At 51.9% G+C, this 20,736-nt stretch overlaps 2 protein-coding genes across 3 annotated transcripts in view; both read right to left on the bottom strand.

Moving 5' to 3' along the window:
• Positions 1-829, bottom strand: part of Shisa8 (shisa family member 8) — a 5,666-nt gene extending 4,837 nt beyond the window's left edge. The window contains exon 1 of the mRNA XM_008844788.2: positions 1-829. Within this exon, the coding sequence (XP_008843010.1) occupies positions 1-517 (517 nt within the window). The 5' untranslated portion in view covers positions 518-829.
• A 9,358-nt stretch (positions 830-10,187) lies between these two features.
• Positions 10,188-12,153, bottom strand: Tnfrsf13c (TNF receptor superfamily member 13C). Of its 2 annotated transcripts, none has more exons than XM_008844787.2 (3): positions 12,001-12,153; positions 11,502-11,708; positions 10,188-11,000 (listed from the first exon to the last, which is right to left on the bottom strand). In XM_008844787.2, exons 1-3 carry the CDS (start codon positions 12,143-12,145, stop codon positions 10,822-10,824), a joined length of 531 nt encoding a protein of 176 aa, XP_008843009.1. In that variant the 5' UTR covers positions 12,146-12,153; the 3' UTR covers positions 10,188-10,821. The 2 variants fall into 2 exon arrangements, with proteins under 2 accessions (XP_008843009.1, XP_029425023.1); XM_029569163.1 differs by having other exon boundaries at positions 10,867-11,155.
• Between the last annotated feature and the right edge of the window lie 8,583 nt (positions 12,154-20,736).

Raw genomic sequence — 20,736 nt, 5'->3', positions numbered from 1 at the left:
CCGTGCGCCGCGCGCGCGGGCTGTGCGCTCTCTCCAGGCCCAGGCGCGCCCCGATGCCGGCCAGCACGAGCAGCGCAGCGACGCCGCACACCGCGTAGACGGCCGTGTGGCTGCGCTCACGGCCCGGGTCCCGCGGGGCGGCGGTGTCGCGGGCGCGGGCGGGCGGCCGGCCAGTCTGTACCCAGGCCGGCGTGTCGTAGTTGGAACAGCGGCTCTGGTCCAGGCGCCGCGGGCCGTCGTGGCAGCAGAAGCGGTAGCCGCACGTGCCGCAGCAGAAGCTGTAGACGCCCGAGCTGCAGTTGAAGGGCGGGTCCCACTGGCCCATCACGTCGTAGTAGCCGCGGCAGCGGTCGCCTCCTGCCGGGGCCGCCGTGCCCGGCGCAGCGGGCTCCTGCGCCTCGGGGGCCCCCGCGCGGCCCGACGGCGACCCGGCCAGCAGCAGCGCCAGTCGGAGCGCTAGCCGGAGCCCGGACGGACGCCGGACGCCGCGCAGCCCCCGTGCCCACGCACGCTCCATGCGGCCGAAGCCTGCGGCTACTGTGCCCCACGCATCCCGGCCCTGCCCCTCCGGGCCATCCGCACCCTCAGCCTCTCGTGGGCTCCGGAGTCGGGTCCGGGTGCGCGGGGCTGCGTCCTCCTCCGGGGCGCACCTCAGACCCGCGCTGGGATGCGGCTCCCCGGAGCGGCGCGGCGGGTCCACCCTGCGCGGGGTCCGCGGCTTCTCCCGGGCGGAGACTGAGCCCGGGCGGCGGGTCTCCGGACGCCGCTGCCTTCCCGCCGCCCGCTCCGCGCTGCCGGCGCTCTGGCTCCGACTCCGGCTCCGGCTCCGGCTCTGGCTCGGCGCGGGCTCCGGCGGGATGGGAGGGGGGAGCGAGGGGAGGAGGGCGGGAGGGAGGCAGAGCCAGAGGAGGAGCGCGGCCGCAGAGAGGGGAGGGAGGGGCTCCGCGGGGCCCGCGCGGCCCTAGCACCCGACCCGGGACCCTCCGAGGCCTCCCTAAAATATTCCTCGGAATTGGGTCTCCAAGAGGGCTCAGCTTAAGGCCCCTGGGACTTTTACCTTGGACATCGGAGGCCCTGGACGAGCGCTTCCAGGCCTTTTGTAAAGGGGATAGAGATCAAAGCAGCCTGGAATGGCCCTGAAAGGGTTGGCACCCACAGCCCCCAACCCCCAACTTTCGTCCCCTCGGTCACTTCTGATTGTGATACTCAGAGGGCACCGTCCCCTTGTACGGGAAGGGCTCCCAGCACAGTGCAGGGGAAGTAAGCCTGGATCTCTTAAGCTCAGGTCTGCCCCTAACCCTGGTTCCAAACGTTTGGCTGGGGTACTCCGACGTCGCTTTCCTGCCATTCCGGTGGCCAGAACCCTCAGGCGATCTGCTCCCCTCTCCAGGTGTGATTGGAAGGAGATGGGTCGTCTTAGAAGGCTGGACAGGTGTCCTGGGGACAGGGACCGTTGCACACCTCCATGGTTGGATCCGACGCCCACAACTCCCAAGTCCTCTTCACAAGCCAAGGGAATGGATGGAGGGAAAGGAATTTGTGAATTTACCTGGAGTATGTGACCCTGAGGCAGTGCCTTTCTTATCCCAGCCTCGGTGGCTCAGGTTAAGGTAGAAAGCTCTTCCTGGTGCCCCACAGGGTGTGGCAAGACTGTGGTCTTAGCTACTTGGTAGGCTGAAGTGGGAAAAGGGCATTGGCCCACAACTTCAAGACCAGCCTGGGCAACATAATGAGACCCTGCTTCAAACAACAAGCAGATAGTGTTGAGCTAGTGGCTCACACCTGTAATGGCATTGTGAAGGCCAGCCTTGTCAACATAGTAAATTCCAGGCCAGCCTAATCTTTATCAGGAAACCCTCTAGATTAGATTAGATTAGATTAGATTAGATTAGATTAGATTAGATTAGATTAGATTAGATTAGATTGATGATAGGTAGGTAGGTAGGTAGATAGATAGATAGATAGATAGATAGATAGATAGATAGATAGATGATAGTCAGATAAATAATAGCTTGATTTGGTGTAAACTCAGGACTGGGGAGGTGGATATAGGAGGTTCAGGAGTTTAAGATTGGCCGATGTAAGGAGTCCAAGGCCAGCCTGGGCTACATGAGACCCTGTCAAAAAAAAAAAAAAAAGCAAGAGCCAGGTATGGTGCACACGTGTACTCCCAGCACTCAGGAGGCAGACATAGGTGGATTTCTATGAGTTTGAGGCCAGCCTAGCCTACCTAGCGAGCTCTAGGCTATATAGTGAAACCCTATTTCAAAAAAATTTAAAAATTAAAAAAAAAAACCCAAAAAGCAAACCAAAAGAAAAAATTTTAATAAAATAAACAAGACCTTTTCCTGAAGGGCAGATTCAGAATCCATTCCTTCCAGGGGGTAGAGATTTAATATGACACCTCTCATTGTCAGATGGGAACACCAGGACGGCAAGGACTAGGTTTCCAATTCACCCAGTGTCCCAGCACAGCTCAGGTCTCTGTCAGTATTTGCTGAATGAATGGATGAAATGATGCCAGCCTCTAATTTCTGTAGGAAGAAAAGTTAAGTCACCCTAGGGTCCTCCCTGCTCCTCCTTTCCATCTGCCCTCTCTGGGAGCCCGGGATCAAGTTTCCAAAGTGGAAGTGGAGGAGGTAAGGGAGGAAGAGGAAGGATTTACATTTTAAGGAGGATCAAGTCCTTCTGTTGCTGGAGCTGAGGGGCCGACAAGCTAATTTCAGGTATCAGTAGGCTAAGGCAGCAAGGAGGGACCTCCCCCCTCAGGCTGTGCCCTGGCTGAAGAGACAGCCTGCCTCCTCCCCTGCCCACACTCACACACGTAGGCACACACACCCACATGACTCATATGCATCCATACCCACACAGCTCCCATCCAGTTCTGAAGACCCCATCCCCATAATAAGACTTTCCACATTGCAATATAGGAAGAAAAAGAAAGGTGAGCAAGGGAATGAAGTGACATCACTTTAATCCCATCACCACAGATGGCCGCACCATGAAATGTGCATCTCACCTAACAGCCTGTTTTATGACTGGCTTTCAGTTTGTTCTCACTGCCCTTCGGCTTTTCGTTGCTCCGTTTGGAAGTTTGTAGCTGTGTTTTCTGGAGCATTCTTTTCAACTTCTTTCTGGGGTTTCCTAAGGATGGGATCAGTGTCACAAACTGCTGTGTGCATTAGGCTCCTGCCACACTTTGCCAAATTGGCGTCCATCCAGGTGACAGGGGGTCTGAGAATGCCCTCTCTCCACCCACCACCCCAACCCCTGTTTCTGAGCACTGTGCTTAAAGAGGTTTGTCTCTGCCCATTTTGGAACTGTGGCCTCCTAAGGAGGGTGATCCTCCTGGGTACAGAGTCTGCCAATGCCCTCCTGTGGGTTACATCTCTCCTGGAGCCTCCTCTTGCCCCACTGCCTTGACATCTGTTTAGCACCACACTGACTCCTATCAGGACCTGCAAATATGTGTGCAGAGTTAAGCCATTTGTCCATCAGAGGAGCTCATTCCAGCTCCCCATCCTATGCAGGTGCTGATGTCCAAACCTCACCCCGACCCTAGCTCTCTCCCCATCTTAGCCTGGTTTTGTGGATTCATAGTCAGCCAGAAACCGCAGGTGCCCACAACTACTGGGTGGGTGCCAGACGCTCAATACCCTGCTTGTATGCACACTTGGCCTTAGGTTGCGGGAGAGGGGGCAGCTAGCTGTAAGGAACAGCTTGGCTGCGTTCTGACCCCAGAACTCACACACACACACCAGGTACATGGCCACAAGCTGGACAAGGGAATCTAAAGAGAATGCAGCCTGACTGAGGATGGATCTCTTTGCCCTGGACCTTGGGGGTTCTGACCACAGCAAGACTCCGGGGCACCTGCCCCTTGTCCCTTCTACCAGCCCCTCCCAAGCCTGTGTCACCAAAAATCGTCCATTGATCCAGGCTTAAAATAACCCCTGGCATCTGCAGTGAGCCCCATGGGGCGGGCAAGAGGAGCTGAGTGTCTGCCTGAAGGGCACCCGCCCCGCCCCCAGCTCCCAGTGCTGGCAGTTCAAGTGTGCGGGTGTCTTGAGTGTGCGCCTGGATGAGTGAGAGTGCATGTCGGGGGCGAGGGTGACTTGGAGGGCCTTCCCTGCACTGTGAGCAAGCACGGGCACCTTGCTGCCTAACTCTGAACTGTGGAAGCCTGGGGTTCTGAAACTGCATAGGGATTAGCAAAAGCTTGTGTTGGGCCTCAGTGTCCCCATTTTAGATGGTAGGTGACCGGCTGGTTTGCAGCTCTGTGCAACCATGGACAGGCTTTGGAATTCCTAGACAGAAACCCAAGAACAAGAGAAGGGAAATGACTTGCTCAGACTGGCACACAGCCAGCAGGAGCCAGGGTCTGGCCTGGAGCTGCACTATGAGCCCCAAACCTAGAGCTGGTCATCTCAGTATAGACAGCAGGCACAAGGCCCTCACTGACCCCAGCAGGCACTTCCTCCCCCTGACACCTGCCCCCAATGCCTGGCCTGCACAATCCAGCCACTGCAAGCCTGTTCTTTCATCCCCTCTTTCTAGAATGCATTCTGTTACCATCTTCTGCAGGGGTGTTCTAAGAGGATCCTGTCTATCTGGAGCCATCCTAACTACATGGAAATTCCTGCTCTATTAGAGCCTGTCAGCCTTTCTAAGCCTCAGTTTTCTCATCTGCAAGATGGGTGGCTAGCACCTCTTTGGGAGAGCTTCGGAAAGAAGCCAATGAGCCCTGACTGAGAAACATGGCACAGGCAGCCACCGGGGACCTCCCCCTGCAGACGGTGATTGTGACAGAAGATGCCACTCAAGCCATCATTCCTAGGCTCACTTTCCTCCATTTCTCCCAGAATGGAGGCTTATCCCAAAGTGCAGGTTCTGGGGATGTTGGACTCCCATCTAGAGCAAATGCTGGCACCAGGAAGGGGTATGGAGGGAGGGCCTGCAGCTGCCTTTGTCTCCTGAGAGGCAGCTCATGACTCAGGCTCCAGCTGCCTGTGGGAGGGAGGGGGCGCTCGGGCTCCTGAGGTCTCAAGGGAGCAGCGAGATTTGGGGGGTTGGGAGCCGAGAGAGACCCAACACCCTGTCACAGTCTCCATGTGCCATGTCCTGGCCTTTGCCCTCCCCTACCTGGGAGCCTCAGGTAACTGCTCTTCCCTCTGCTTGAATCCACCCTGTTAGTGTCCTTCAGGAATCTCCAAAGGCTGAAACTGGTGAGAATAGGCTTGATGGGAGCTGCACAGTATGGCCACCAAGTCAAGGACATCCTCCCTGCCACAGCCTACTCACCCTGTAAGCTCAGAAGGTGGGATTGGGGGTGTCATGCCCCCCCTCCTTTGTACAACTCACCCTCACCCTAAAGTTGGGCAGGACCCTCTTGCTACAACTGCAGTCTGCTGAAGGCACATGAGGACACGGACCCCCCTTTTAACAGCGGTACAGCACTTGCCTAGTGTGCCCAGGACCCAGGATTCCACCCTCAGTGCCAGAAAGGAGAGAGAGAGAGAGAAGAGAGAGAGAGAGAGAGAGAGAGAGAGAGGAGAGAGAAGAGACTGGGCTGGCAAGATGGCTCAGTGGTTAAGAGCACTGACTGCTCTTGCAGAGGACCTAGGTTTGATTCCCAGGACCCATATGGTGACTGACAGCGTTGGTGTTGGTAACTCCAGTTCCAGGAGATCTGAGGCCCCCTTCTGACCTCCACAGGCATTGTACTACATGGGTGCAATTATATATATGTAGGGAATACACTCGTACACATAAACTAAAATAAATTAAAAATTAGAGAGAGAGACCCTGTCTCAAAACTCAAAAGTTCTGGCATGGTGGCACACGCCTTTAATCCCAGTACTCGCGAGGTAGAGGCAGGCGAATCTCTGAGTTTAAGGCCAGCCCAGTCTACATAGTGAGTTCCAGGCCAAGCTGGGGCTACAGGGAGACAAACAAGCAAACAAAGGGCTGAGAGCCCTGGGCTTTGATGGCAGCCTCTTCTGCCTCTTGGGGCCTGGAGCCCCTCAGCTCCGCCTCTCTCCCGGACCCTGCCTGAAAAGGCCTGGCCCCACCCCTCCATCCCAGAACCCTCTCGGAGCAGGCTGCCTGTCTGTGCTCTAGAGCTGACCTCCAAGCTGCAGTTGCAGGGATGACTTTTGCAGTCCCAGAGGCCCTTTGCAGACCTGGATCTAGGACCAGACCCCAGATGCTCTGAAGCTTAGAAAAGTGGCTGCTCAGGAGCGCTCCAGACCGGTACTCCAGTGGTGTCCATCATTCACTGTCTGGGACCTCCCCCGCACCCTGGCCCCTTGTCCCACAGAATGTCTGCAGGACTTCCACAACATATGTCTCTTTGAGACAGGGTCTCATGTATCCCAGGCTGGCCTTGAACTGGATATGTAGCTGAGGATGACCTTGAACTCCAGATCGATCCTCCTGCCTCTATCTCCTGAGTGCTAGAATTACAGGGATGAGCCACCAAGCCCAGTTTTATGTGGTGCAGTAGAGGGGTGTGTGTGTGTGTGTGTGTGTGTGTGTGTGTGTGTGTGTGTGTAACAGAGCTTCAAGCATGTTATGCAAGCACTGTAACAGATGAATTTCATCCCCAGCCAGGAGCCCCATTTTGTTGATAAAAAGGTAGGTCCTGGGACATGCCACCAGCTTCTAGTGCTGGGGTGGTGGGGTGCATCCTTACTGACAAAGAGGGATCCAGAGGCCCACAGGGCTTTCCCCCTTGGCCTCACTAGTTAAGTCTCCCTGCCTCCACCAGGAGTCCCCCAGCCCTGGAACAGGAAGTGAAAGGAGCCTGCCGGAAACACCAAGAGGAACTGAGACTTCAGCCTTCTGCCCCCACCTGCCCGTCCCTGGAGACCTTGGGGAAACCAGACCATCCAAAAGGAAAAATTAGCCAGAAACAGACTAGGGGAATGGGCCTGCTTCCCTCTGTTCCTACGGTAACCAGGGGTTCTTTCAGAGTCTACCCTGGATCAAAACCAAGACCAAAGAGAAATGCTTGAGTAGTGATGAAAATAAGAGGTGGGGCCTGGCCTCATTCCCTGAGCCATCCATGCCCAAGGATGACAGGAGGGCATGTGACCCTCTTCCGGGTGGGCTTACCAGGTAGGGGCAGGAACCCCAGTCCAGCCCAGTTCTATCACTAATTGTGATTTGTGTCTTGGGATCACATAATCATGGCTTATGGATGGTCTCAATTTTCAGGAAACAACTCAACCAACAGAAGTCACAAGAAAGGTCAAGACCTTTGGTGCCACTGTCCTGGGAAACAGAGACTATTGCAAAGGTTTTAGTAGAAGGTTCTTGCTCTGTGCCTGGTACAACAGCAGTCTGTAAATAAACTCCTGACAAATGTTGGAAAGTCCCAATAGGGAATGTTTAAAGACGGAAACCTACCGTATATGACCGTCAAAATGAGAAATATATATATTCCCATATATATGTGTATATATATCAGGTCCAGACTTGGCAGCAGGTGCCTTTGCCTACTGAGCTATCTCAGACCAAGATGGGAATTTTTATGTCTACAATTACAGTGATGGACGTACACCATGCTTTCTGGGCTGGTGACACTGGCCAAGGTCAGTGCTTAGTCTTCGCTCTGATTATCATGGTGAACTCTTCATATCCAAAATGGTATCATGATTTTTTTTTTTTTTGAAGAAAGGACTCCCTGAAGTTCCAGCTGACTTGGAACTTGCTATGTAGACCAGGCTGGCCTCCACCTCACAGAGATCTGCCTACCTCTGCCTCCCAAGTGCTGGGATTAAAGGTGAATGCCACCAAGGCCAGCTTTATTTTTAATAATTTCTTTTAATGGAACATAGATCCCTCCCCCACTTCTAGGTGTTGTTATGATGATCAAGACTCCTTAGAAAGTAACACCTTATGTCAAAGAACAGAGACTCATTTTCTGGTCAGGCAATGCAGCCCTTTGGAGGGAGGGAACACTGCCTGCTCTTTGTCCCCTGTTTCACTGAACTTTTCTGGCTTTTCCCAAAGACCATCCCTCCTACTATCGGATTGTGACGGTGATTCTGAGACCTCTCCCTCTCTGGGCCTCAGTTTTCTCATTTGGAAAATGGGGGTTACTGTAAGTGGAATTTCTCTTACAATCCCTTTCAGCCTTTTTCCTCTGGGGGTTTGGGTCGTCTCTGAGGGAACGTCCTACCAGGGTATTCCTTCAGCTTCAGTTCAGATTCCAGCCCCAGAGATTACAGACCTTGTTCTATACATCCTGTGGCTCCAGAAACTGCCATCAGGGTGAAAATGCATCTTAGGTCCTAGCAGATTGGGCCACAGAAATCCACAGTTGATGATGGGCTACAGATACCAGAGAATCAGCATAATTCAAAACGATCTTCTTTTTCTTTCTCCCTGATTATTTCTAACAAAAAAAATCTCACACCTGGGGGTCTAGATTTAGTATAGAATATTTACTTAGCATGAGTCTGATCCCCAGTACCACAAAAAATAAAATTTACATTAAAAAATGAAAAAACCTTGTACTAAACCCCAAAATGAAACCATCAGCTGGTTATTCATTGCCACCATTTACATCAGTTTAAAAGCAGGCCAGCTCTGAAAGCAAGTATGAAAGAAATACAACGGCCAGGCTGGTGATGGTGATGCATACTTTTAGACCCAGCACTCAGGCACTCGGGAGGCAGAGGCAGGTGGATCTCTGTGAGTTCAAGGCCAGCCTGGTCTTCATAGTGAGTTCCAGGCCAGCTGGGGCTACAGGGAGACCCTGTCTCAAAACAACAACAACAACAACAAAACCAATGCCCAGCTACATATTAAGTATCTTCCCATTTTTTGAAAAAATTATTGTTTTTATTTTATGTGTATGCATGTATTGCCTGCATGTAGGTAAATGCACCCGTGTCGTGCAATACTTGCAGAGGTCAGAAGAGGCTGCCGGATCCCCTGGGACTGGAGCTACGGACAGTTGTTAGCTGTCATGTGGGTGCTGGGATACAAACCTGGGTCTTCTGCAAGAACAACCAGTGTTCTTAACTGCTGAGCCATCTCTCCAGCCCCGTATCTTCCCAGTTTTAAAAAATATTTATTATTTTTATTTTATGTGTATGAATGTTACGCCTGCATGTAGGCTGTGCAATGCTCAAGGAGGACAGAAGAGGCTGCCGGATCCCCTAGAACTGGAGTTACGGACAGTTGTTAGCTGCCATGTGGGTGCTGGGATTCGAATCCAGATCTTCTGCAAGAACTACCAGTGTTCTTAGCTGCTCAGCCATCTCTCCAGCCCCACCTTCCCATTTTTTCAAACATTAATTTTGCCTTAATGGTACCTTTCCCCACTAAAAGAAAAATCTCTTACACATAGTGCTTGTATTAGTCTGTTTTCATTATTGTAACAAAGTGCCTGAGGCTGAATAACTTTGTAAAGAAATAGCTTACAAGGTGGGTATGATGGCGCATGCCTTTAATCCCAGCACTTGGGAGGCAGAAGCAGGCGGATCTCTGTGAGTTTGAGGCCAGCCTGATCTACATAGCAAGTTCCAGGTCAGCTGGGGCTACAGAGAGACCCTGTCTCAAAAAGACCAAAAAAGAAATAGGTTACAGTTCTGGAGGTTTGAGGGTATACATCTGATGATAGCCTTCTTGCTGGCGGAGTCCAGAGGTAGCACAGGACATCACATAGCAAGAGACAGGCATGCTCACTGTGTGTGTCCCTTCTGGTCTCTGTCCTCCTTAGAGAGCTATCAATCTTGGGAGCTTCACCTTGATGACCTTGTTTGATCCTAGTCACCTTCCAAACATCCCACTTCTAAACACCATATGGGCTTGTTTCCAAAAATAAGAAAAGAAAAAAAAATTTCAAAGATTTTTCAAAGATTTTTATTATTATTTTAAATTTATTTTGACTATTTTAAAAATTATATATATATATGCATATGAGTTTGTGCATGTGAATGCAGGTGCCTGTGGAGGCCAGAGGTCAGAGATTTTGGATCCCTTGAAGCTGGAGTCAGAGGTGAGCCACTTGATGCTGAGAACCAAACTCAGGTGCTCTGCAAGAGCACTCTTAACCACTGAGCCATGTCTCCATCCCCTATTTATTATTATTATTATTATTATTATTATTATTACTTTGTCTTTTTGAGCCAGGGTCTCCCTATAGTCCTCCTAGTGGGCCTGAAACTTGCTATGTAGACCAGGCTGGCCTTGAACTCACAGAGATCTGCCTGCCCCTGCCTCTGCCTCCCAAGTGCTGGGAAACTAGGCAACCAGGCTAGTTTCATTTTTTTTGGTATGTATATGTGGTATCTGTCACGGGGTTGGGGGAGGATGTGCTTATGAGTGCCGGTACCCTTGGAAGCCAGAGGCATCAGATCCTCTGGATCTGGAGCTGCAGGAGATTGTGAACTGCATGTAACCTGACATGGGTGCTAAGAACCCAGTTCCAGTCCTGTGGAAGAGTAGCAATCTCTCTTAACTGCTAAGCCATCTCTCCAGTGCCCCCCCCACCAAAAAACCACAAAATTTTAAAGAGATTAAGTTTCCATCCTCTAAATTTTCAGAAGGAGGATTAATCTTCAACACTTGAAGCCCATCTAGCTATTTGAAAGCCTCAGAGCTTTAAAAGAATCTCAAAAGTGGAATGCCTTCAAGTCAAAAGCTGATGCAAAAACAACTCCATACTGGCGGGACCCTGTGTCTGTATGTCTGTTCAGGATTCAGCTAGGAGCAGCCAGGCTTCAGGGCAGAGGTTTTGGTCACTGAAGTTAAGAGCTGAATTCCTTGTCCAAGGCCCACAAAACTCAGAGGGCTCCCTGAGGGCTACTACAGCTCAGGGCCAGCTGTCTTAGTGGTCACCAGCTCCGTGGAGCCCAGTTCCGTGGCAGGCACTGGGACGCTGTGGCCTGGCAATGTGGTGTCTGCATCTTCTTTGTGTGGAGGCCAGACAGGAGCTGAGGCATGAAGGGTTTCTAAGGAGGGCAGGAAGACATTGTCCATGGGCTCTGGAATGGGTGGGGGACCAGGTAAGAAGGGTCAGGATTGAATCACAGCCTCCCTCAACTGCCTGTTCTAGAAGCCTCCTCTGGGACAGCACTCAGTGGAGGAAGTGGGACAGCACATGACAGGTCTTCAGACAGGAAGTGCTGAGTCCAGAGACCTGCCAAGTCGGGGTGGAGGGGGAAATGCTTTCAGAGGGGGAAAGTGCCTGAAAAGCCCACTGAGCCAGGCTAGGACCAGAACCCCCAGACTTCCAAAGGGTAGGGTAGACACCTTTAGGCCATACACGCTTTCTGGCTCTGGGTCTCCTACTTGGACCAGGGTCACCAGCTGTGCTGTCTTCCTGTTCACTTGATATCCTCAGAGCCAACTCAAGCCCCCCTCAGTGTGTTGCCCCTCAGTGCTGTCTCCCTGTTGGGACCTGCCCTACTCCCCAAGGGCTATACCCAGCTCCCAGCACCCCCCCCCCCCCAGCTGTCTTCTCTTCCCCTAGAGGCAGGACTCACCATCCTGGCCTCCTTCTGGGGTCTCCGGGGAGGCCATCCTGCGCTGCTGCCGCCACCTCCAGCTCACCAGGGCCACCAAAGCCAGCGCCAGCACCACGCCCAGGAGCGCCGGGGCGCCTAAGAGCAGCCCTGGCAGCGGCAGCACGGCGTCGGGCCCCATCGACTCTTGCGGCTGCTGCGCGGTCCCGGGCGCCTGGCTGCTGGGCGCTGCGGGAGGAGGAGATGGGGAGGGAGGGCGGGGGACAGAGGGGAGGGACGGCCGAGGGTCGGAGGGGACAGAAGCTGAGCAGAGAGGAGGACCGGAGCGGGGGAGAAGGGGCGGGGGAGAGAGAGGGGAGGTGAGGGTCGTGCTGGTCCCCAGGGTCCCCATCCGTCCGCTGCCTAGTCGGGATCGGTGATACCTATGGCACTGGCGGGGTGGGGAACTCGGGGCACGTGCCTCCCCTTCCCCAGGGTGATGCCTACAGCTGAGGACCCCCCCCCCGCCCGCCTTCCTTACCATGCCTGGGGTCCGGCGTGCGGAGGAGCTTGCAGGACACGCAGAAACGCACCAGGGGGTCGAAGCACTGGGCTTGAACACACGGCGTGGGCACCGACCCGTCCCTGGCCCTCCGGGTCCTGACTCGGCGCCTCGTGGCGCCCATGCTGCACACAGCTGGGACTGAGTTCTGAGCTCAGTCTCTGTGGCCCTCCCAACGAAACCCCGAGGCACCACCCTCTGCCCCCGCCCTTGCCTGCTGGGGTGGGACCATTGGGGTGGAGCCGTGCTACAAAGGGGCCTGGAACCCCAGACCTCCTTCACCTGTGGTTCCGGCCTCAACCACTCAACCGGTACCTTAGACGACACTGGGCACTGTCTGCACTGGAGGGTTGGACCAGAGTCTGCTCGTGGTCAGCCAAGGGCATGGACCTTAATCTTACCTCCTTTAGCCCCCAGATCCCCTCTGACCTCTGCTGTACCTTCCCAGGGTCAGCTGTCTATCCCCAGTTCCTCCTGCTCTACCCTTCCCAGGGTCAATACATCAAGTCCTCCTGAATGATCACTTGGGACTCCCACAGTGGTAGTGGTTGATGGAGGAAGACAGACAGTTCTAACAGCCAGGCCAGGCAGGCCTTCCTCTAATCCTCAACAACCTGCCCTCTGCCCAGCTCTGTCTCCTCGACCCCTTTGTCAGTAGTGAGAGAACAGTCAGGCACTCTGAAGCTTGTGGGTAGGTGTGGGGCTTGACCTGAGGACCACCAGCACAGGTCAGCACCAAAGGAGACAGAAAACCTTCATGAGGTGTTGATAGATGAAGCCAGGTCTAAGGGAACTTGATGGGGTGGAGTTTGAGCAAAAGCCTAGTGGCCCAAACAGGAAGGGCCAAAGAGTGCTAGGACCAGAGGGACAGCTAGAACCTGGAAAGTATCAACAGACTGGTCATAGGATGGTAGGGAACCACACAGGTTTTGAGTAAGCAGAGCCCCAGTAGGCTGTGCAGATTAGTGAGGGCTGTCTGCTCACCCACCCCAAAGCTTCTGTCCCCAGAGCTGTGTCGCACTTGCTCACCCTGTGCCTTGTCCAGATCGCTGCTGTGTCAGGCTGTACTCCTCAGTGCCTGTCCCTACTTGTCTGTTACCTGTATCTCTCTCAGACTGAGTCTCACACACACACACACACACACACACACACACACACACACACACACGCACACACACACCTTTGGGAAATATTCAACCTCCTCCCCAGGGGTCAAAGGCTAGAGGGTGCCAGAGGGAGCTCCCAGCTAGGCGTTCAGCCTGGGATATGTACTGTTGTGTCTCATGGTAGGCTTCATAAAGACCTCTGAGCATTAAGGGCTAGGGGTGCCTCAAAGCACAGAGGAAGGAGCCCTCACTAATCCAGGGCCAGGGAGGAGCTCGGGGCAAAGGGGGATTTTCAGCAGCTAAAGGGGGAGGAAAACGTGCCCTCCAGGCAGGGGCAATGGCATGGGAAAAGACTGGAAAGTGAGGGGCTGCCGGCTTTGGGGACAGACATGGACACATCTGTGGAGGATGCTGGGAGAAGCAGAGATGGGTGGAATCCAGCTGGAGCATCAGGCCTGGCAGGGAGGAGTTCCGGGTGTTTGAGTGTGTGGGGGTCTCTCTTGGTTGTGCCTTGTTTTAGAAGGGCCCTTTGGTTGTTTCGAGTTAGAGACCTGATAGAGCAGCAAGGAGGCTGGGGTTCTGGCCTATGGCAGCAGAACCTGTTCCCCAGGAGATCCTGAGGACCCCCACAGAACCTAGTCACCCAGCTTGGAGGGGCCTTGGCCCACTGCCTCTCTATCCCCTGCCTACGGGCCAGCAACTCCACAGCAGGAAGGTGTAGGCGGCAGGACAGCTACAAAGGAGAAGTGGGTCTGGGGAGGTGGGTGTGGGTGTGAGTGTGGGTGTATGGTGAGGTGAGGGGGCAGGAGCATGCAGAGAAGCCAGGGTAGGGAAAGCCCTTCTTATAGACCAGAAGACTGGGCCACAACCTCTGCCCACCCAACTCTGATCAGTACTGGGATGCTGCTGTTCTGTTATTGTTAGGGCTATGGAGGCACTCCTATGCTACGGGTCTGTCAGCCCTTGTGTTAGACACAGGCTGAGCAGACACTGGGGCTTGTGGGAATCCAGGAGCAGGGAACCTGACCCTGGGATAGAGCAAACAAGTGGGGCAGGGCTGGGATAATTCATGTGAGCTACACCCAGGATGCCAGCCTGTAGTCATCCTCAGGGTCCCAAGTGAGAGGCTTATAACTCCTGCTCAGAATTGCAAGTTCCTTCAACTGAGCCAGAGAGGGAGGCTGGCAGACCAGAAGGACAGAAGCCAAATTAATCAACTGACAAATGTTTATTGGGTACTTCCTATGGGTCCCACTGAGCCAAGTACCGGGACTAAGCCAGAGTCAGTAAAAGGTCCTCTGAGATTCATGTCTGCAGTGTATATACATACCTGACCTCAGCCAAATATTTTCCCTTGGGCCTCCAAAGTGGAACCTAGGCTGAGGTTGTGGCAGGCCTTGAATCTCTGCTTGGATGGTTTAATGATTAAGAAATTTAGGGGCCAAGGATGTAGCTCAGTTGATAGAGTATTTGCATGGCACGCACAAACCCCTGGGTTCCATCCCCAGCACTGCATAAATTAAGCATAGCGGCGTCCACCAGGAGGAGGATCAGAAGTTGGGCTACTGATAGCAAGTTTGAGGGGGCTAGCCTGGGCTATATGAGGCCCTGTCTCAAAAAAAAAATTTCACCAATGTAGGAAATGTTAGGCTATACTTCAATGTATTGGGGTTCTTTTTTAAAGTTCTTAAATCAAGCTTATTAATTTTTTTGTTTTTGTTTTTGAGACAGGGTCTCACTATGTAACTCTATCTAGTCTAGAACTTAATAAGTAGACCAAGCTGACCTCAAACTCCAGAGATTCACCTGCCTCTGCCTCTAGAATGCTGGTGTTAAAGGTGTGTGCCACGGTGCCTCATATAAGTTTATTACTTTTTCAGTTTGTCTTCTGTATAGCCTTAAAAAAGATTACTAGAGCCAGGCATGGTGGCGCACACCTTTAATCCCAGCACTCGGGAGGCAGAGGCAGGCGGATCTCTGTGAGTTCGAGGCCAGCCTGGTCTCCATAGTGAATCTAGGACAGCTGGGGCTACAGGGAGACCCTGTCTCAAAAAGACAAAAAAAAAAAAGAAAAAAAGATTACTAGTTTATTGTAAGGGAATAAAGTCAGTAAGAGTTGGATGGGAAAGCAGCTCAGGGTACAGTATATAGGTGGTCATGATGCTCCCATGCCCTTGCTGTGCAAGCATACCACCTCAGGAGACTCTCCTAAGCCTCCACATGTCCACTGGCCTAGAAGCTCCTCTGTTGCTTCAATGAGAGAGATGAGTCTAAACTTAGTGTAGCTCTTGCAAAGTTTTCTTTTAACTGGTTTTGTTTTGCTTTGGTTTTTAGGTGATGGTTTATTTATGCACTTATTTATTTGAGACAGGATCTTATTATGTTGCAAAGACTGGCCTCAAATCTGGACTCAAGCAAGTCTCCTGCCTCTGCCTCCTGAGTAGCTGGGAATACAGGCACATCCCAGCAGCCCAGCCCCAACCCTTTGAAAGAAAAACAATTTAAAAAATTATCTATCATCTATCTATCTATCTATCTATCTATCATCTATCTATCTATCTATCTATCTATCTATCTATCTATCTATCTAATCTATTTATTTTTATATGTATGAGCATATTGCCTGCATGTATGTAAGTGCACCTGTGTTGTGCAGTGCCTGCTGAGGTCAGAAGAAGGCGTAGGATCCCCTGAAACTGGAGTTATGGACAGTTGTTAGCCACCATGTAGGTAGTGGGAACTGAACCCAGGTTCTCTGCAAGAACAGCCAGTGCCCTTAACCGCTGAGTCGTCTCTCCAGCCCTACTCTCATATTCTTGAAGCCAGGTGTGGTCCTCTATGCCTATAGTACCAGCATTTGGGAGGTAGAGACAGGAGTTCAAAGCCAGCCTGGGCTATACAAAACCCTTGTCTCAAAAACCCAATTTTAAATTTCATTTATTATTATTAGTGTTTGTGTGTGTACGATGTGTGTGGGTGCAGGCACAGGGTTCCATTGTGCACATGTGGAGATCAGAGGACAATCTTTGGGAGTTCCCTATCTCCACCTGGGTTTTAGGAGGTGCACTCAGGCGTCAGGCTTGTGAAGCAAGCACTTCTTGCTGCCTTGCATGTATGATCTTGAATATAATACACGGGACTCTGCTGCTCAAACCCTTTCTAATCAAAATTTTTTAAGTGTTTTATTATTTTTATGTGTATGAATGTATTGCCTGCATGTAAGTACACCCATGTCATGCAATGTCACGGAGGTCAGTAGAGGGTTTCAGATTCCCCTGGAACTGGAGTTAAGGACAGTTTTTAGCCGCCATGTGGGTGCTGGGAATCGAACCCAGGTCCTCTAGAAGAGCAGTCAGTGCTCTTAACCGCTAAGCCATCTCTTCAGCCCCTCTAATCAAATTTTTATCCTCAATGGTCTCAACTTTTTCACTTGCTGAATGCAGCTGAGGATGACTTTGAGCTCCTGATTTCCTTCCTGTTCCTACCTCCCAAGTACTAGGATCACAGGCCTGTACATCATTAGGCCCAAACGAGACTGACCTCCAACTCGAAGATCCGCCTGCCTCTGCCTCCTGAGTGCTGGAATTAAAGGTATGCTCCATCACACCTGGCTTTTTTTTTTTTTTTTTATTAAGATGATTAATTTTGGGATCTGTCAGGGAGGAGGAATTCTTGCTCTTAAAATTTTTCCAAATAGCATCAGATGAGGAAACAATTTTCAAGGGACTAAGGGTCTTTTCAGGACAATCCAGTGAGAAAGAAGGGGCCTGGATGGGGTCTGCACACCTGACCGTGAAGCCTGGCCTGTGTCCTTCATGCTTTAGAGACTGGGGAGGTTGGGACTCTGTGTCTTTGGGACAAGCCCAGTGTGTGTGTGTGTGTGTTTGTGTGTGGGGGGGTGCAGTCCCCGAGGGCAGAGAGGCCCAGTCCCCCAGATCTGGATGTGAAACTGTCCTTAGACCCGGGGTGTTCTCGAACTTCAAATTTATTTTTTACTTGTAATTATGTCAGGATACCTGCACAGATTCTTGTGAAAAAGGCCTTGAACAATGCAGCAGTCGCTGAGTAAGAAGGGGATGACCAGCGTCTCCAGGGGCAGCCTCAGATACGCAAGCATGAACTTTTTGGTGTTTCAAAGGAGTTCTCTAGCATGCATTGTTCTGCCAGCCTTCCTGGTCCTCTGGGGACAGTCCTAGGGGACTTCCTGTCAGCTCTTTCAACTCCACCCCATTTTGTCACAGTGCCAGGTTCTCAGAGTCAAAGCTCCCTCGGTCTTTCTTTGCTGTATTTAGTTCTGAGAAACAGGGATACTTTCTTCCGTATGTTTAATGAGGAGGTGAGGTTGGCGGGGATGAGCAGTTTGATGGCCAGAGGCAGAGCAGTGGCCAGCAAGTCCCTGCTCTCCTTTTCTGAGCCCAAGCCAGACAAGGGTAGGCCACCCCCTTCCACAAAACAGTTACAAGTCTCCACAGCCCAGGCCGCTTACCCCCAGTCCTCCACCTCCCTACATACCCTCTCAATGCACCTGTGCTGTGTCTAGACTAGGTTCTGAATGAGATGGCAAGAGACCACAGAAACGGAGCCCCTACCACCTGGGGGCCCAGTGGGCAGTTGTGCATGGCTCGGGGAGACTGTGAGGCCCAGGTAGAAGGAGAGCAGGAGCCTCCCCAGCTTAATGTAGACAGGGACAAGAAGCCGCTGGGCTCTAGGCTTCCTGTGGGCTTCTGGCCCTGAATGCATGCACACATGGATGGACTCCATGCACAGACACCTCACCATCCACCAAGTGCTGACTGGACACCAGGCACCATTTTAAGTTCTGGGGCAGCAGCAAGTAATCAGGGAAACAATTTAGTAGGTGAGGGATGAGAAAGACTGGGGAGAAAAACTCAAAAGGGAGGTGCCAGTGAATGAGGGCTGGGATTTTATTTTACTTTGATAAAATTTTTCTTAATTTTATGAGTGTATTGTCTGCATGTGTGTAAGTGCACGTGTGTTGTGCAATGCCCGAGGAGGTCAGAAGAGGGAGTCAGACCCCCTGGAATTGGAGTTACAGGTTGTTAGCTGCCATATGGGTGTTGAGAATCGAACCCAGGTCCTCTGCAAGAGCAGGCAGTGCTCTTAACCACTGAGCACTCCAGTCCCCTTGATTATTTTTATGAGTGTATTGTCTGCATGTGTGTAAGTGCACGTGTGTTGTGCAATGCCCGAGGAGGTCAGAAGAGGGAGTCAGACCCCCTGGAATTGGAGTTACAGGTTGTTAGCTGCCATATGGGTGTTGAGAATCGAACCCAGGTCCTCTGCAAGAGCAGCCAATGCTCTTAACCACTGAGCACTCCAGTCCCCTTGATTATTTATTTGTTTATTTAAGTCTTTTTGACAAAGGGTCTCCCTGTAGCCCCAGCTGGCCTGGGACTCTCTATATAGACCAGGTTGGCCTTGGACTCACAGAGATCTGCCTACCTCTGCCTCCCATGTGCTGGGATTAAAGGTGTGTGACACCACGCCCAGCTTTTTTTTTTTTTTTTTGGTCTTTTTGAGACAGGGTCTCCCTGTAGCCCTAGCTGTCCTAGAATTCACTATGTAGATCAGACTGGCCTTGAACTCACAGAGATCAGCCTGCCTCTGCCTCCCAAGAGCTGGGACTACAGGTGTGTACCACAGCTTTTTTAAAAAATATTTTATTTATTATTTTTAATTTATGTGTACGAGTGTATTGCCTGCATGTGAGTGCACCTGTGTCATGCAATGCCGTGGAGGTCAGATGAGGGCTTCGGATTCCCCTGGAACTGTAGTTAAAGACGGTTTGTGGCTGCCATGTGGGTGCTGGGAATCGAACCCGGGTCCTTTGCAAGAGCAGTCAGTGCTCTTAACCGCTGAGCTATCTCTCTAGCCCCCAGCTTATTTTTTAGTTATATATTTATATAGGGTCTCATGTAGCTGAGGTTGGCCTGGAAACTCTTTATGTTGTTGAGGGTAGCTTTGAACTCCTGATCCTCTTGCCCTTACCTCCCAAATGCTGGGATTACAGGCAAGTACCACCACATCCAGCTGAGGGATGCAGTTTTATTTTTCTGTTCTTACATACTTAGGTGGGGGCACACATACCTTGGTACATGTGGAGGTCTGAGGACAATTTTGGGGAGTCAGTTCTGTCCTACCACGTTGATTCTGGGGAATCCAATCACTATGTAGACCAGCTTGGCTTCAAACTCTGAGTGCTGGGATCAGGTGTGCGCTTACATCCTACTCAGGAGTGTAATTCTAAACATGGAGCTGGGAAAGTTCTGATGAGTGACTGCGGCATAGAGAGGGGTGACCTCAAAAGTGACCCCAGGATGTCTAGAAAGGAAAAAGGATGGGGTACAGCACTGTGGTGACCAGGACCAGGGCATAATTAACATTCCATAGTCATACCCCTTGCGGTCAGGTCAGCCACCTTTCGGGGAAGGAGGCGTGGTGGGCCTGGAAAAGGGAGAGACAGCTGGCAGCCCCAACCTGAACTTCCCCACATCCCATATGCCTGTGGGACCTCTGGGGTCCTGTCTAGAAGCAGATGGCACAAGGAAGGCGGGGCAGAGGAACCAGGACTAGCCCTCAGGGGGAGTCTGTGGTCCTTGGGAGCCTGTGATCCTTCGGAAGGCTGACCTAAGAGATCTCTCCATGCTGGCCTTGAAGGGCCGCTCGCTCTACAGGGCACTCCTGATCCTCGAAATGCCCCCTGGCTTAAGAGTCAGGAATGGTTCAGGGAAGGCTGCCCCTGGCAAGGTCAGGGACACTAGGGACTGTCCACCCACCTTTGTTCCTCGAGCTCATTTTCAGTGGCCCCCAGCCCATAGGGACATTGTCAAGTGGTGCTGAGATGGGTATACAGGATGCTAGCTCACTGTTGTCTCTCGGGTCTTTGAGACATTCTTACAATGAACTAAATCCTTCTGGCCTGGGGACTAAGCCAACTGGTACCACTGGACAAGGTTATCAGCCTAGCATCCCAATGTATGTGACAGGCTGTTGGTCCTCACAAGTCTTTGTGTCAAGAATTTATAACCAGGCTGGGCCTGATGGTGCACACCCATAATCTCAGCACTTGGGAGGTAAAGGGCAGGATGATCAGTTCAAGGTCATCCTTAGCTACATACTGAATTTGAGACTAGCTTAGGCTACATGAGATCATCTCAAAAGCACCTCTTGGGGCCAGCAAGATGACTTAGTTGGTAATGTATCTGCCGTATAAGCGGAGGACCTAAGTTGGATCCTCAGCATCCATGTAATCCTGTCAGTAACCCTAGCATTTGGTTGGGGGTGGGTGGTGGTGGTAGAGATAGGTGAATCCCCAAAACTTGCTGATCACTCTGGTCAATCTGTGAGCGCTGTGTTCTGGGAGACGATGCTGGAAAAAATGAGATGGAGTTTAAGAGAGGAAGATGCCTCACGTTGACTTCTTGTGGCTACACATGCTTGTGCAACCACACACATACAACATACATGTACATATGTACGTATACACAAACACCTCTTGGTGTGGAAACAGAGGGGTGGGCCAGGCCTTTTGGTTTTCAGCCTCATTAGAACTCCAAGAGGCAGCAGTGGGGCTCAGAGGAGGAAAGCA

This window comes from Nannospalax galili, unplaced genomic scaffold (genome assembly GCF_000622305.1).
Source record: "Nannospalax galili isolate Female #2095 unplaced genomic scaffold, S.galili_v1.0 scaffold180, whole genome shotgun sequence".
In the NCBI taxonomy this organism is placed as follows: domain Eukaryota; kingdom Metazoa; phylum Chordata; class Mammalia; order Rodentia; family Spalacidae; genus Nannospalax; species Nannospalax galili.
Note: the sequence above shows the minus strand (reverse complement) of the source record. Positions and strands in the feature narration are given on the sequence as shown.